The 18,101-nt window shown below is 37.8% G+C and overlaps 1 protein-coding gene across 4 annotated transcripts in view; it reads left to right on the top strand.

Annotated features, from left to right (window-relative positions):
- The window catches only part of PIK3C2A (phosphatidylinositol-4-phosphate 3-kinase catalytic subunit type 2 alpha), a 119,949-nt gene that overhangs the window by 35,140 nt on the left and 66,708 nt on the right, over nucleotides 1-18,101 (top strand). For all 4 annotated transcript variants that reach the window (XM_049890568.1, XM_049890565.1, XM_049890566.1 and 1 more), the window contains one exon: nucleotides 16,035-16,138. In XM_049890568.1, coding sequence (XP_049746525.1) covers nucleotides 16,035-16,138 — 104 coding nt within the window. The remainder of the gene's footprint in view (nucleotides 1-16,034; nucleotides 16,139-18,101) is intronic.

The following is an 18,101-nucleotide window of genomic DNA, read 5'->3' as shown; positions in this document are numbered from 1 at the left end:
CCAATGCGAAGCTCCTATGTCCCAAAAAGGGTGCACTACCCTCCCATGTGTGTCAGTGTCTTTCACCAACCAGGAAGCTCTTAGAGATTCTGTGTCCAGAGCCTTTATTGGCTTTGTTGCATAAGCATGATCAGGGCTCATTGCATATCCATAGTTGAATCATGCTCCCTTTCTTCCCAGAGGTCAGTTGATATCAGACCACATCGTGGTCCCTCTCTGGCTTGGCCAGCCCCAAACTCATTAGCATAAATCCTCTGATATAGTCTTTAGGCCTAGATTACAAAATGTACCTCAAGTACTCAGGAATTTCTAAAGACAAAGGCCTAATTGTTCTCTGTACAGTGATTCATTACCTCACAGGAGTCAAGAAGCATTTAGGGAAAGAGGAACAAATTTTGTATATTTTGATAGGTTTATGTTGAATTCTTGACTTTAAAAAGCCATTTTGGATGCCTAAGGGAGAAGGAAGCAGATATTAAGATTTAGGGGGAAAAAAAAAACCTTCTTTAGGGAAAAATATCCAAAGGGATATTTTGGAGGAAATGACCAGAATCCAGGAAAATCTTTACATTTGTAATGTTTTTCAAATGTATTTTGACTTCAACCCACATTAAGAAATACATTTTATCTGTCAACTCAGTATCCCATTGCCATGGAGTCAATTCTGACTCATAGTAACCCTATAGGGCAGAGTAGAACTGCCCCACAGGGTTTCCTAGGCTGCAAATTTTTATGGAAGGAGACTGCCACATCCTTCTCCCATGGAGCAGCTGGTGGGTTCGAACTACCAACTTTTCAGCTAGCAACCAAATGCTTAACCACTATGCCACCAGGGCTGCTTCAACACAGTATACGTATATTTAATATGACTAAAAGAAATGTTTTGTGAAATTGTATTTATTCTTACTAAGGAGGATGCATTCTGATACATTCTATCTCATTTTTTAAAATATTAGTCATAACCCACTGCATGAGTTCTTGACTCACAGATTAAAAACTACTGAGAGTGTAATGGGCAAATTGTAATAAGATTGTACTTGGTAAGAATAAACAAAACTCCGAAGTGCAGGGCAAGATTTGACAGCAAAAGTTGCGGGAGAATTTAGGAGACTTAGTTTTTTTTAGTTAATAGTAGGAAACCCTGGTGGCATAGTGGTTAAGAGCTACGGCTGCTAATCAAAAGGTCAGCAGTTCGAATCCACCAGGTGCTCCTTGGAAACCCTGTGGGACAATTCTGCTCTGTCCTTTAGGATCGCTATGAGTTAGAATGACCCGGCAGCAACAGGTTTCGTTTTCGGGTTTTTTAGTTAATAGTAAGCATCACCTTTCCATATTTTTACACAAATAATGCATACCTTCAACCACACCCCCCTCCCCCCTGGGTATTTTCATAAGTGTCACTTGCCAGTTTTTTTTTTTTTACATGTTGCTGTAAAAAAAAAAAAAAAATTAGCATAGCACACTTAAGAAAATACCTTATGCGAGGAGGGCACAGTTGGCAAACAAATGTAGGAGCACATTATTTGTATAAAAATATGGTAGTCAACATTGTGATGATATGGCTGTCAAGAAGATTAAGCCATTTTCAAGCTGCATCAATAGAAATACAGTATTTTGAACAGAAACATACCTCTCCCTAGTTGGCTAAACTAACGTCAACCAATGCCGTGTTCAGTTTTGGCTGCCATGATTTAAGAGAACGAATACTTATTTTTCAGTGTGAGTTTTTGATGTCCAAGGGTGTTTCTTTGCACACATACCCAAGCTTGAAAGTTACGGTTTTAAGTTAATATTTACTTTTATAAAAGTTACAAATTATATCCTGTTTTTCTTATGATTTTAAATTTAACTTACATAAATTTTGCTACTCTCTTTATGAATTTAGTAAGTGTTTTTTTAAAAAATAAAATATGGACAATCATCCCCTAAAGTCTTTGGTTAAATTTCTGACAAGGACGTTCCTACAGAGCCAACAGAGAGAGAAAGCCTTTCCCTGAAGCTGACACCCTGAATTTGGACTTCTAACCTTTTAAACTGTGAGAGAATAAATTTCTCTGTGTTAAAGCCATCGCTTGTGGTATTTCTGTTTTAGCAGCAGTAGATGATTAAGACAGAAGTTGGTACTGAGAGAGTAGGGGTGCCACTCTAACACATACGTAAAATGTGAAAGTGGTTTTGAAACTGTGAATGGGTAGAGGCTGGAAATGTTTTAAAGTGCCTGGTAGTAAAACCCTAGATTGCCTTGAAGAGGCTGTTGGTGGAGTTGTGAACATCAAAGACAGTTCTGGTGAAGATTCAGAAGGAAGTTTGGAGAGCTGTTACACTGGAGACGGCACAGACAGCGAAAGGCAGCAGCAGAACCAGGAGACCATCGCAAGACAGCGCTGGAGCCAACCCATGGAGCGAGATCTGAGTGCCTTTTCGCAGGGGGCTTCCTGGCAGAGTGGGGTGCCTTCGGTAACTTATCCATGAAACTAGGTTTTCTGAACCATGGAGCAAGAGAGCCGAGTGCCTTCTGGCCAGAGTTTTCTGGTAGAGTGGGGTGCCTCCAGGCACTTATCGGTGGAGCTGAAGAGCTTTGGAACACTTGCCCCAGCAGTGCAGACATGGACGGTGAGGTCAAGGGACCGAGAAACCAAGGAACACAGGAAACAGACCTTCCTCAGTCCCAAAGGGTAGGGCTTCAACCTTTGGGGTCTCAAAAGGTAGAGTTGCCTCTCAGATTGACTAGGAGAATGAAAAAAAAAGAAACAAAAAAACCAAACCCGTTGCTGTTAAGCTGATTCCAACTCATAGCGACCCTAAAGGACAGAGTAGAACTGCCCTGTAGGGTTTCCAAGGAGTGCCTTGTGGATTCAAACTGCCAACCTTTTGGTTAGCAGCGGTAGCTCTAAACCACTACGCCACGAGGGTTTCTACTAGGAATGGAGCTGCCCAAATTTGAGGGAGCAGAGTTGCCATTCCAGTGGGCCTAGAAGGCAGAGCCAAAGCCCAGGGCTGAGGGGTCTCTGCTCAGAATCTGGAGAGTGTGCCAATACTTAGAGCCTGGGAGGCAGACTAAATGATCTCAGAAAACCGAGTGTTATTTTCAAGCCCTGAGAGCTAATATAATGTGTTCTGCTGACTTGCTTAGTACCTGTTATTCCTTCTTTTCCTCCAATTTCTCCCATTTGTAAGGGAAATGTCTACTTTGTGCCTGTTGCACCATTGTACTTTGGAAGCAGATTCCTTGTATTCTGGATTTCACAGATGAAGAGGAGTTTTTGTATTCTGGATTTCACAGATGAAGAGGAGTTTTTGGATTTTGGATTTAGAATTGATTTAAGACATTTGCTATGATATGATGGGGTAAATGTGTTTTACATGTGGCAAGGACATGAATTTTTGAGTCTCAAGGGGTAGAATGTTATGAACTGAACTGTGTACCTCCCCAAAAATGTGTGTCAATTTGGCTAGTCCATGATTCCCAATATTGTGTGATTGTCCACCATTTTGTCACCTGATGTGATTTTCCTGTGTTGTAAATCCTACCCTGTAATGTTAATGAGGCAGGATTAGAGGTAGTTATGTTAATTAGGCAGGACTCAATCTACAAGGTTAGGTTGTTTTTTAAGTCAATCTGTTTTGAGATATAAAAGAGAGAAGCAGCAGAGAGACCTGGGGACCTCATGCCACCAAGAAGCCAGAGCCAGGAGAATAGTGCGTTCTTTGGACCCCAGAGTCCCTGCGCTGAGAAGCTCCTAGGGCAGGGGAAGATTGATGACAAGGACCCTCCCCCAGAGTTGACAGAGAGAGAAAGTCTTCCCCTGGAGCTGGATCCTTGAATTCGGACTTCTAGCCTTCTAGACTATGAGAGAATAAATTTCTCTTTATTAAAGTTATCCTCTTGTACTTCTGTTATAGCAGCACTTGAGACAAATTCTGTCATTGCAGATGTAAAAAAATAGATCTTCCTTAAAATCAACTCTCATTTACAAACTTGGTAAAATTTCCTTAACACTTTCATTGCATTTGTAAATTTAATATTTTTCTTTTAAGCACTTAAGGTGCTTGAATTTACAGGAGAAACAGGTGATCCTAGCAAACAAAACCTTTCTGAGTACTAAAAGTGAAATTGCTGGGTCATATGGTAATTTGCTGTTTTTTTTTTTTTTTGAGGAACCTCCAAATCGTTTTCCACAGTAGCTACACCATTTTACCTTCCCACTAGCAGTGGTATAGTGGTTAAGTGCTATGGCTGATAACCAAAAGGTTGGCAGTTCAAATCCACTAGATGCTCCTTGTAAACTCTACAGGGCAGTTCTGCCCTGTCCTATGGAGTCGCTATGAGTTGGAATCGACTCGACGGCAGTGGGCTTGGGCTAGCAATGTATAAGGGTTCTAATTTCTACACATCCTTGCCAATACTTATTTTCCATTTTTGTCTGTTTTAAATTACAGCCATCCTAGTGGGTGTGAAGTGGTATTTCATTGTTTTAATTTGCGCTTACTGTCCATTTGTATATCTTCTTTGGAGAAATGTCTGTTCAGATAGATCCTTTGCCCATTTTTAATTGGGTTGTTCATAACAGCCTTATTCATAATAGCCCAAAAGTGGAAACAACTAAATTGCCCATCATCAGATGAATGGATAAACAAAATGTGATATATCTGTACAATGGAATACTATTCAGTCATAAAAAGAATGAAGTACTGACACATGCCACAACATTCATGAACCTTAAAAACATGCTAAGTGAAAGAAGCCAGATGCAAAAGACCACACGTTACATGATTCTATTTATATGAAATGTCCAAAGTAGGCAAATTCATCGAGGTTGCCAAGGGCTGGAAGGAGAGGGGAACGGAGAGTGACTGCTTAATGGATATGGGGTTTCTTTGTAGTATGATGAAAATGTTCCGGCATTAGATTATCTTGAATTTAGCCAAAATTATTTACAAATTGTTGTTATTGTCGTGTGCCGTCAAGTCGATTCCAAATCATAGTGATCCCATATGACAGAGTAGAACTGCCCCATAGCGTTTCCTAGACTGTAATCTTTATGGGAACAGATCACCAGGTCTTTTCTTTTGTGGAACCACTGGTGGGTTCAAACCACCGACGTTTCATTTAGCAGCCAAGTGGGAAAATAAACCATTTTCCCACCAGGGCTCTGGTTTATTTCTTTATCTCCATATTTAATTATAACCTACCCAGCATTGGAAAGTCATTTATCTGCTAAAGGAAGCAAATTATACCGGGTAAACTGAGATTACCATTCCATTTGAACTAGGGTTATCATTTTGAACAAGTTGATTTTTTTGAGTAGATACAAAAGCATATTTCCATTGATTCAGGACTAGAACTCAGAACCGAAGAGCTACATGCTTTTATCTGTCCACAGATGTTCATACCGAACTCTCTCACAGTCACTGAGATAATAGAGAGCTTACAAGAATCCTGAGGCCAAATGATCTCACATCCCTATTTTACAGTGGAAGAAACTGAGATGTAAAGAAATAAGGAATTATCGTTAATTTTTTGGTGTAATAATGGTATTGCAGTTAAATCAGCTTTTATATTTTAGAAATATATAGTGAAGAATTTAGTAATGAAATATAACAATGTCTGAGATTAGCTTTAATACAGTGAGGAACTGGAATGAGGTGGATGTATGTGGGTGTGTGTGTCTTATGTTAATTTTTCAAGCTGGTAATGTGTCTTATGTTAATTTTTCAAGCTGGTGATGGATACAGGGGTGTATTATTCTCTCTACTTATATGTATGTTTGAAAACTTTCATAATAACAAGTTAGAGGCCAAGGAGAAGGCTACAGAATTATTTGTAAGTAGCAAAGCTGATATTCGAACCGTCTGATGCTAAAAGCCCTCTTTTTTTTTTTTTTTAATCTCTCCAGAGATACAACATGCTGTTTTAGAAGTAGTAAGTTCCTGTGACAGGAAATATTCAAACATAGGTCAAATAGTTTCCCAAACTTAGTCAGATGTCACAGTGTCTTAGAGGGTATAGGCCGACTCCATCCTGATGTTGTTTGTGAGGAGGGAAGGGAATGGGAGTGTGGAATTTGGGGGGAAAGATACCTTGATACTTATGCTCCCAACCGGCTATTCCCTTGGACTGGCATTTAGACCTCTTGACTAGATGACTGTAAAGCTTCTTCATACCTCAGGAGTCTATAAAGTTGGAAAGGTGACAAGTCATATAGCAAAATTTAAAAATGCAGTGCCCTGGGAATAGTCTCTTTGTAACTGAAAATCCCTAGCATAAGATGCTACTGCTTTTGCTACAAAACTCGATTTTCTTTCCTTGTTGCCCTCTTCAGTTTAGACTGGTTACTTTTAGTTCACCTCTTCTGTTCTCCACCCTTTCCTTTAGTGGAGCAGGTATGTGGTACCTATGCATGTCCCTTTCATTGTCTCCCTGCATATTATCATTTTCTGCTCGTTTTTAATATCTGTCACAGTACTATGTTGATATTTTCCTTATTTGGGGGATTTTAGCAGTCCATGGGTGGTGTATACAGTTAACATGCTCATCTACTAACTGAAAGGTTAGAGGTTCAAGTCCACCCAGAGGCACCTTGAAAGAAAGGCCTGGTGATCTACTTCTGATAAGTCAGCCACTAAAAAACCCTTGAAGCACAGTTCTATTCTCACACACATGGGATCTCCATGAGTTGGAATTGACTTGATGGCAATTGGTTTAGAAAGCATCTTGCACAGATATTGAGGATAGGTAATTTCCTGAAGAGAAGAAGTTTCCCTATCAAGATTAGGGTAATGTAGTCACATGGGAGGTACAGAAAGCTGCTAGTTGCTCAAACTCTAAGAGTTAAACAGGCAGCTTAGCAGGATCAATTTTAGCACTTGAAACATGATCCCAGACTTTAAGTAGAGGGGGAAGGATCAGAGTAATAAGCAGATGGATCATGAGAGCCATGAAGTCAAAGCCAGGTTAGCAAAATAACACGACTTGGTTGATTGATCAGTCAGAGATTAGAGGTGCATTACTACAATGTATTACATCAACAGCTTTACTAATGGCATGCTATCTGAATTTAGGTGGCTTAGTTTATCTGCCAAGTCTTTAGAGAGTCTACCTGGTACTTAAGTTTGAGCCTGACCTTTTCAGAGGGGCCGCTGGTAAACTACAGTTGTGTCTCAAAAAGCAAAGACTACAGCGATCAAGAGTCTAGAAGCTACATGATATAAGGAACTGTTAAAAGGATCAGAGAAATTTTGCCTAAAAAAAAAAAAAAGAGAACATTAATTGGAAATAATTAACTCTCTGGGTCCAAGTGTCTTCATCTTGAAATAAAATTGGTTGGACTAGATGATTTCTGAGACCCTTTCCAGGAGTAAGATTTAAAGTTTAGAAGGTTGTGTTGGAAAGGAGGAAGTGGACTTATTTTTTTAGTTTTGTATTTTAGGCATAGGTTCTCAAACTAATTCAGGGAGTAGAATTATTTGAAAATTATGATGTCCTTGTAAAACATGGTGAAATACTCACATATTAAATTTTTTAGTATAACTTTGTGCTGCATTAATTAGCATTTTATCCTAGATTCTAATAAAGGCATATGGTAGCAGTTGCTGAAAATTAAAATATATTTTATAGAAAAGTTTAAAATCAAGCAAATCCTATCTGTTGATATATTCTTCTGTGAATTGAGACATTATCTCCATTATGCAATTTAGAAATTTATTTTTAAAAGCCCTTGTCCCAAAAAGTAGAACAAGGGCCAATGGGGAAGAAAATTCAAGGAGACAGGTATTATGGTTAAATACTGACAAACGAATTTATAAAGAGCCATTTGCTAATGGTTCCTCTCAGGTTTAAACAGTTATTGGAGACAATCAATCAGAGGTTTGATATGCACCTATAGGGATGCTGCAGAAAGACTTTCTATGCTTTAAAAAAAAGCTCTAAGCCCTTTTACTACTAAGATTTCATCATTTGTGTATAAGAAAATAGAATTTGGTTTGATATAGGCCAAAAGTGGGAGGTTAACAAAACACTAGTAATACGCTTTCAAAGTCTGTGGAACAATATCTTGTCATTGAGCTTTTAATTTTTCACATACCATTAATCTCTATCTATTAAAAAACTTTTCTGTGAGGTTCACGTTTTTCGTTGGGAAATAAGATTACAATGTCTATTCTTTATAATTACTTTGCGTACTTAAGTGTTCATTTCCTGCCAGAGTTTTGTGCTTTGTAGTAAAACTCAAGTCAGAAGGATGTTTTTCTTCTTGCTCAGCAAGCTTACTTCCTGTTTCCTTCTAGTGTCTTTAGTTTTGTTAATGATAATCTGAATAGTTTAGTTCAAATTTTTGTAACCAAAACTGGGAAAAGGCATAATACTCAAAACTGTCTGAAAATTTAAGTTTAAATCACTTTCAGTTAATAGCTATAAATTTATAAATTTGAGCAGATTTCAGTAATTGAATTATTTTTGTAGAAGTTGTTTGCAAAGTTTTGGGGGTGTTACTCTTTCTAAAAATTAATTCTATTGACATGATAAACATTTATAACCCTGTTGACAAAATGTCTATCATTGATTTTAAAGAAGAGGGAAAATTAACAAGAGTTTTATTGTTTAGCTGAGTTTGGTATGTTTGAGTAGCTGACTTAAGTCTCTTTCTAAAATAAAATCATCCGAATAAGGAAGAAACCAGATGTGTTCTGAAGAGTAACTGATATATTTAATGCTTAAAGTATATTTATTGAAAATTTAGTGTTGTGTTCCATCTAATTTCTGGATAACATGGCATGAACCTTGGACTTGAACCTTTCCTGAATCCTAAAAACTGTTTTACAAAGTATGTATTGATAATTTTTTGTGAATTATTTCAAACCGTCACCACTTTCCTTAAACCCTCCAACCACTCCGGTCCCCTCTTTTCTAGATTACCTCTCTCTCTTTTTTACTGAGGTTAATTCCAGCTCATTCACCTCAGATTTCCCTCTTCTTCATGATTTGGAGGGAAGAGGCAGTCTACTTCTTTCCCAAAACTAAACTCTTTAACCTTTTTCTTCTTCCTTTTTGTTCATGTCTTCCCAGAGAGTTTTCTGCCACTACTCGTTAAAGACTATACTTACTATCTTTCCAGTCTCTCCAGACATACTCTCTTTTCCCACCGTGTTGCAGAAACTTATTTCTGGTAACATTAATACTGATTGATTGCCTATTCAGTGACCATATTCAGTGTCCAGCCCTTGTGCTTCATTTTAAATAATTAACTGCATCCTTTTCTTGAAAATTCTGTTTTGCCATAGGTATTTCTATTTCCTAGTTTTACTCCTGTGATCTTTTTACTCCTTTTTCTTTGTCCTTTAAACATACGCATGCCCAAGGTTTTGTTCTTGATTATCTTTCTTAACTCATACCTGTTCTCCCTTGGACAGTGCTTCATTCTTTTTTTTTAATAACTTTTATTAAACTTCAAGTGAACGTTTACAAATCCAATCAGTCTGTCACGTATAAGTTTACATACATCTCACTCCCTACTCCCACTTACTCTCCCCCTCTTGAGTCAGCCCCTTCAGTCTCTCCTTTCTTGACAATTTGGCCTGCTTCCCTCTCTCTCTATCCTCCCATCCCCCCTCCAGACAAGAGTTGCCAACACAATCTCAAGTGTCCACCTGATATAATTAGCTCACTCTTCATCAGCATCTCTCTCCCACCCGCTGACCAGTCCCTTTCATGTCTGATGAGTTGTCTTCGGGGATGGTTCCTGTCCTGTGTCAACAGAAGGTCTGGGGAGCATGGCCGCCGGGATTCCTCTAGTCTCAGTCAGACCATTAAGTTTGGTCTTTTTATGAGAATTTGGGGTCTGCATCCCACTGATCTCCTGCTCCCTCTGGGGTCCTCTGCTGTGCTCCCTGTCAGGGCAGTCATCGATTGTGGCCGGGCACCACCTAGTTCTTCTGGTCTCAGGATGATGTAGGTCTCTGGTTCATGTGGCCCTTTCTGTCTCTTGGGCTCTTAGTTGTCGTGTGGCCTTGGTGTTCTTCATTTTCCTTTGCTCCAGGTGGGTTGAGACCAATTGCTGCATCTTAGATGGCCGCTTGTTAGCTTTTAAGACCCCAGACACCACATTTCAAAGTGGGATGCAGAATGATTTCATAATAGAATTATTTTGCCAATTGACTTAGAAGTCCCTGCAAACCATGTTCCCCAGACCCCCGCGCTTGCTCCGCTGACCTTTGAAGCATTCATTTTATCCCGGAAACTTCTTTGCTTTTGGTCCAGTCCAATTGAGCTGACCTTCCATGTATTGAGTGTTGTCTTTCCCTTCACCTAAAGCAGTTCTTATCTACTGGTTAATCAATAAAAAACCCTCTCCCACCCTCCCTCCCTCCCCCCTCGTAACCACAAAAGTATGTGTTCTTCTCAGGTTTACTATTTCTCAAGATCTTATAATAGTGGTCTTATACAATATTTGTCCTTTTGCCTCTGACTCATTTCGCTCAGCATAATGCCTTCCAGGTTCCTCCATGTTATGAAATGTTTCAGAGATTCGTCACTGTTCTTTATCGATGCGTAGTATTCCATTGTGTGAATATACCACAATTTATTTACCCATTCATCCGTTGATGGACACCTTGGTTGCTTCCAACTTTTTGCTATTGTAAACAGAGCTGCAATAAACATGGGTGTGCATATATCTGTTTGTATGAAGGCTCTTGTATCTCTAGGGTGTATTCCTAGGAGTGGGATTTCTGCGTTGTATGGTAGTTCTATTTCTAAATGTTTAAGATAACGCCAGATAGATTTCCAAAGTGGTTGTACCATTTTACATTCCCACCAGCAGTGTATGAGAGTTCCAATCTCTCCGCAGCCTCTCCAACATTTATTATTTTGTGTTTTTTGGATTAATGCCAGCCTTGCTGGTGTGAGATGGAATCTCATCGTAGTTTTAATTTGCATTTCTCTAATGGCTAATGATCGAGAGCATTTTAGTGCTTCATTCTTGAGACTTCAAGGTACACTGTTTGAAAGCTGCTGCTGTGTCACAGTGATGTGACTCCTTGGCTCTCGATGATTGAGATGCCCAGCAAGTGGAGCCCGTTATGTATCTATCCCTCAGCTTCCCAAAGAGACTGTTTCCTCTTGGTAGAGCTTGACCACAAGGCCCCTTTGCCTGGGATCTTGCTCTCTCATGGATCCTGATGGATACTGACAGCAATTAGCAGAAGTAGAAACTTCCCTCTAGAAAACTGTAGAAATTCGTTGTTCCTCAAATCTATATCCCTAGCAATAGTTTCCAGGCTAGAACACTTCTTGAATAGAACATTTCTAGATTGGAAACCTGTAGTGTTGCTATGAGTCACAGTTGCCTTGATAGCGGTGGATTTGGTTTTGGGTTTAGATGAATACCTAAACATCTACATCAGTTTCCAAACACATGTATTTACTAGATAGCCAAGTATCTTCCCCTACAAACCTCTTCTTTCTTTTTCCCATGTATTGGGTAATGACATTAGCAATTTTTTCTTATCCATTATCTTGTGTCTCATTCATTCATTAAAAAAAAAAAAATGTGGTATACAATGTGAGGTTTGCAAATATGAATCCTTTGGAAGCCCTACCCTTTAGGATTGGAAGAAAGGCCTGATGATCTACTCCCAGTAAGTCAGCCATTGAAAACCCTGTGGAGTACAGTTCCACACTGACACATACGGGTCCTCGTGAGTCAGAACTGACAGCACCTGGGGGGGGAAGCCTTTAAAGAACTTGAACAAAAAGAGGGAGACTAGGTATGCGTGTGTTATAACTGCGCTCCAAGATAGAAAGCCGTACGTATTGCATAAGAAAAATAATAGATCAATGGAGAATAGAGATGATTTGATGCTTAGGTTATTTGTGTGATATTTAGGGGAGGATGGCCTAAAGGAATAGGTGTAAAAAAAAATTTTTTTTTAATTTTTTGTTCCAGAAATAGTGGAGAAAAACAAGACATAGTAATTTATGAAGTAAAATAATTGGTAGCCTAGCTGTATTTTTACCTTGATGGACAGGACATTTGATATTAACTTTCTAGTTTCTATTGCCATGGTGAGTGACTAGAAATTTAGTTATAATCCATTTCTGTCACTGGTGGAAAGGAAGGACCTAATACATGAAAGACACTGCAAAACTAACAATTTTTCTATTAAAAAAAAAACTAAAAATGTCATTAAGGATATTCAAAATCTGCTCTTAAAAAAAAAAAGAACGAAGTTAAAGGAAAGATGATTGTTGGGTCAAGCAAAAATACTCTCTTCTAAGGTTTTCTACAGCATTGCACCCACAAAGATCACAACATTGTTGTTGTGTTTTTTAGTTGTTTATAAGAGAATGTTTCAAGAGGTAGAATATCATAGTGTTAAACATTGACAGGGAACTGCCAGAAATTAAGTCAGTTTGAGAAGAGGACATGGAACGAGAGACATCGTTGATGATGTCAGATGGATCTTGGCTGAAAGCAGAGAATACCAGAAAGATGTTTACCTGTGTTTTATTGACTACACAAAGGTATTTGACTGGGTGGATCATAACAAATATACGGATCACATTGTGAAGAAAGGAAATTTCAGAACACTTACTTGTGCTCATGCAGAACCTGTACATAGACCAAGAGGCAGCGGTTTGAACAGCACAAGAGGATACCACGTGGTTTAAAATCAGGAATGGTGTGCATCATGGTTGTATCCTTTCAATATACTTATTCAATCTGTATGCTGAGCAAATAATCTTAGAAGGTGGGTTATATGAAGAAGAACACGGCATAATGATTGGAGGAAGACACATTAACAACCTGTGATATGCAGACAACACAGCCATGCTTGCTGAAAGTGAAGAGGACTTGAAGCACTTACTGAAGAAGATCAAAGACTACAGTCTTCAGTATGGATTACATTTCAGCATAAAGAAAACATTGGGCATATCTGCTACAAAAGACCTCTTGAAAGTGTTAAAAAAAACAAAGAAGTCATTTTAAGGACTAAGGTGTGCCTGACCCAACCCATGATATTTTCAGTCGCCTCAAATGCATATGAAAACTGGACAGTGAATAAGGAAGATCAAAGAAGAATGATGCCTGTGAATTATGGTGTTGGTGAAGAATATTAAATATATCATGGACTGCCAAAAGAACGAACAAATCTGTCTTGGTGGAAGCACAGCCAGAATGCTTCTTAGAAGCAATGATGGCGAGACTTTGTCTCATGTACTTTGGACATGTTACCAGGACGGACCAGTCCCTGGTGAAGGACCTCATGCTTGGTAAAGTAGAGGGTCAGCAAAAAAGAGTAAGACCCTCAATGAGATCAGTTGACACAGTGGATGCAACAGTGGGCTCAAACATAGCAAAGGTTGTAAGGATGGCGCAGGACTGGGCAGTGTTTTGTTCTTTGTATCTAGGGTCGCTATGAGTCAGAACTGACTTGACAGCATCTAACAACAGCAACAAGCATGTAACTGTGAAACGAGAGTTCTTGGGTTCAAATCCTGACTCTTGACTGTACCTATAAGCTGTGTCACCTTGTCTGAGTTAATTAATTTATCTTTGTGTCGTTTTCTTTTCATCTGTAAAACAGGGATAATGATAGTACCCACAAAAACAGGGCTTTGTGAGAAATAAATGAATGTGAACCCTTCAGTTTCTTACAGCATAGCCTGATACATAGTGTGTACTTAGTAATTGTTAGTATTATGAATTACACTAATGTTTAGAAAAAGCTTATTTATGGAATCAAAGATTAATAATGAAAATTATTGCTGTTCTTTTTAGGAGGCTATTGAAGAAATTGCATGGTACCTTTAAATAATTAAATTCTTTAAATGACAATTTCATTGGCTTTATGTCAGTGTATCTTGTTTTTGGAGACAGCAAAACACTCAACAAACAACCAGGGGTTAAGTGCCTTCTCAACTGGATAAAAAGTTCTACAAAAATATAAAGTTTAACAAAACTTCATTCTTGTCTTCAAAGTGCTTTCATATTAGGACAGATATAAAACAGGGCATAATGATATGGTGTTCAGACTAAGTACTTAGAAGTGCTATACACCACACACACCCATTGCCATTGAGTCGGTTCTGACTCACAGTTACCTTATAGGACAGAGTAGAACTGCCCCATAGGGTTTCCAAGGAGCGGCTGGTAAATTTGTTCTTTATCGATGTGTAGTATTCCATTGTGTGAATATACCATAATTTATTTATCCATTTATCTGTTCATGGACACCTTGGTTGCTTCCAGCTTTTTGCTATTGTAAACAGTGCTGCAGTAAACATGGGTGTGCATAATCTGTTTGTGTAAAGACTCTTATTTCTCTAGGGTATATTCCGAGGAGTGGGATTTCTGGGTTGTATGGTAGTTCTATTTTCAGTTTGTATTTTATAGGAACAGGATATCACTGAAATAACCGGAATATAGAAATCATTAGGGAAATCCTGGAAAATAAGATTGGATTAGATTGTGGCAAACTTGGGGTGTTAGACCAAAGAATAAACCTTATGAAATATTAAAACCCATTATTTTGAATTATAGTCTGTTTGCTATAATATTTGTTTCTGTAATAGAATTAAGCTTATTTGTGATTGGTAAATATGGGATTGATGTCAGTATAATGGGGAAGTAACATTAGTTCAAACACAGTCTTTCCGCCATATTTAGATTTTGCAGAAATCAAGATCATATTTTTCACAAGTGAAGAGAAAGCCTTAACAGTATATGAAGATGTTAAGAAAAACACTAAAAATCCTGCAGGGGTACTCTCTTTTAGTGAAAGTGGTGGTTCCATGAGTGGCTTCAAGATTGTTTCCACATTCCCAGTGTTAAGGTTTCTGGTGAAGCAGTGAGTGCCCAGAAGCTGCAGAGACATTTCCCTTTGAATTAAGACTTCTTTTTTTAATTTCATGCTTTTAACCTCAATGAAATCAGTCTTGACTAGAAGCGAATAACCTCAAGAACCCATATCTCAAATAAGAAAGCAAGAGCCCCAGGGTTTTAAGGCTTCAAAGTATTGAAGACCATAATGCTGGGTGCAGATGAGTAGAGATTGAACTGTGCTAGTATTTTTGTAAGCATTTGTTATTGTTTTAGTTAGAACTTTGGTTATAAATGTTGGATTGATTTTGAGTAGTCTACCTTAATGGTATTTTTCTCATGAATCCTGTTATTTTTAGTTGTGATTTTATAGAGCTCAAGGGTGCCCTCCCAAAATGTGTATCAAGCATTCTAGCAGAAACGACTCTGCCAAGTTTTAAAAGAAGGAAACTTTTAAAGGAATTGTTGCCCTAAATTTTCAGATTAATTTTCTGTCACAGAAGCTTCTTGTTTGCCATGGTTATTGAAATCCATTACAACTCTTGAAATTTATACACTGTTATTATTCACTTAATTTTGAATTGAGATAGTTTCAATTTTAAAGGAAATTTACATGTGAAATTTGTGCCAAATCACGTAATTTTAGGTTGTAAGTCAAAACACCTCTAAGCGAACTTTGCTCTTTGACTGTGCTTAGGTGGTAAATTTATCTCCCTAAGTGTTTTAAAGAAATTTTGACCAGAATTAAACTTAACTTTGAGGAACTGTCAAAGATATTTGTATAAGTTTATAAACATAGAAAATGCCCACTCCCTCCTAAAAGCTAATTCTCTTATAAGAAGAACCAATTGCTTTTTGGAATTTAGGGCCTAAGTTGGTATATAGAATTCCTGATTTTATTAGAGGAATCCCAAATGGGCTTGATCTTTTCATTTCAGGAAGATTTTGAATGGCAGGTTTTGGCACAGCATTCTTACAGACCAGTACAAAGTACATCCTGTTTCTGCTTTTGAGCAAGTAAAACCAATGAACTTAAAATAAGGCTTAATTGGCACAACTTTAACAAATACACAAATGAATCATTTTAAACTTTGTTATTGATATGGTTTGTATTACTTCCACATTTTTATACATGTTTCCATGAAAATGTGTTTGTGCTATGTAGCATTTCAGGGATCTTTCACTTTTTAAATAAAAAATACTTTATTATTACAGAAAGACCCATATGGGACCAGTAGTTTGCCAACAGGAAGTTCTTGTCCGCGAGAAATTGAAGTACAGAACGAGGAGGTGGCAGCTTTTTGTCAGTCAATTACAAAGTAAGGAATTTTTCTTCATAAATTACAATTTGTTTTAATTAAATGCTTGTTTAAACATTTTAACTTGAAAACTAGCATAGTGCTCATAATTCTAAAATTCTAAAAATTTTCATTGTTTTCTTTCTGCGGCTAAAACTTTGAGGCAATCAGTTAATTGTCATATTAGCACAAACTACAGTTTATTCTGCATCTTTACCTTTAGGTTTTTGAGTATTTAGAAAAAAACCAAAATTGAGGTTAGATAGTTTTGGTGTATGTGTTTTCACCACAATAAAAATAAAAAGGGAGGAAAAAAACTGAGGTTAGACAATAGACTTGGAATACTTTATATAAACCAGTGAAAAGGAAATATGGCTTACATTTAAGTTTACACTTAGAAAATGCTACTTTTCTTTTAGTGAGACTTAATTTTGCCATAAACTTTCTTTCTCTTTTTTTTTCTTCAATATTTTACTGTGTTTTAGGTGGAAGTTTACACAGCAAATTAGGTTCCTATTTAACAATTGTTACCTAGATTGTTCCATGACATTGGTTATGATTTTCACAATGTATTGGCATTCTCATTATTTCATTCTGTTTGTTCTGTTTTTATTGATCTAGCTTCCCTGCCCCTCCTTGCCTTCTCATCTTTGCTTTGGAGTAAATTTTGACATTTGGTCTCATAGCTGATTGCTTCAGGGAGCACATTACTCATGGGTGATACTGTTTATTTTATGAGCCAATCCATTATTTGGCTGAAAGGTGACCTCTGAGAGTGGCTTCAGTTCCAAGTTCAAAGGGTATCTTGGAGAGATAGCCTCGGGGGTTCTTCTAGTCTCTATCGGTCCACTAAGCCTGGTCATTTTTCAGGAATTTGAGTTTTGTTCTACATTTTCTCCCATTCTATCCGAGCCCTCTTATTATGTCCCTGGTCAGAACAGTTGGTAGTGGTAGCCAGGTAGCATCTAGTTCTTCTGGTCTAAGGCTAGAAGAGGCTGTGGTTCATGTGGCTATTAGTCCTGTGGACTAGTTTCTTCTTTGAGTTTTTGGTTTCCTTCATTTCTCTTTTGCTTCATATGAGCAGAGACCAGTAGTTGTATCTTAGATGGCCGCTCACAAGCTTTTAAGACCCCAGCCTCTATTCACCAAACCAGGATGTAGAACATTATCTTTATAAACTATGTTATGCTAATTGACTGAGTTGTCCCACAAGACTATGGTCCTAAGCCTTTTAAAAACCCAGTAGACCAATTCCATGTGTTATTTGGCTATGTCTAGGAAGTCTCCATAACTGTGCCCCTGTGTGTTTTATTACATATGAATATATATGCAGCACACCCAAATGTGTATACATACACCTACATGCACCTCTATGTGCATGCACATGTATACCTGTGTAACCACGCTCACGTTTTAGTCATTATTACTGTTGTTGCAAAATTGTATATGTTATAGCATTTATTGAAATTGTCCCTTATTCTTGCTTATTTCTTAGTGTCTTCATTTGTCTTGGTCAGATCATGCAGCGTACTTCACCCATATGGGGTATTGCCTTTCCATAGCCAAAAATAACAACTGTCTGCTATCTAGAAAGTGATTACCCCTCCCTTCCCTAGTAATCATCAAAGAACGTTGCTTTCTGTTCTTGACTTTTTATGCCATAAACTTTCTGGCATTCAAAATATGGACCTACTTGTTTAAGCGATGATAATATATAATAGTTTAGAAAAGCAAATACATTCTTTTCTGAAGAACTAGAGAAATGCATTTCTAAAGTATCCTCTCAATCTTAAATTAGCTAAAGAAACTGAAACTCAGAGATTAGTGGCCTAATTCTAAAAGTTTACTCAAATAGTCAACAACAGAGGCAGGTCTTCTTTGCTCTGGGTTCAGTGTGTTTTCTTCCCATTATTATCACTGTGTTAGTCAGGAATTCTCTTACGAGTGCTAGAAACCTATCTTGAACTAGCTTAGATCAAGAAGG

Source organism: Elephas maximus, chromosome 7, assembly GCF_024166365.1.
Source record: "Elephas maximus indicus isolate mEleMax1 chromosome 7, mEleMax1 primary haplotype, whole genome shotgun sequence".
NCBI classification, from domain to species: Eukaryota; Metazoa; Chordata; class Mammalia; order Proboscidea; family Elephantidae; genus Elephas; species Elephas maximus.
Note: the sequence above shows the minus strand (reverse complement) of the source record. Positions and strands in the feature narration are given on the sequence as shown.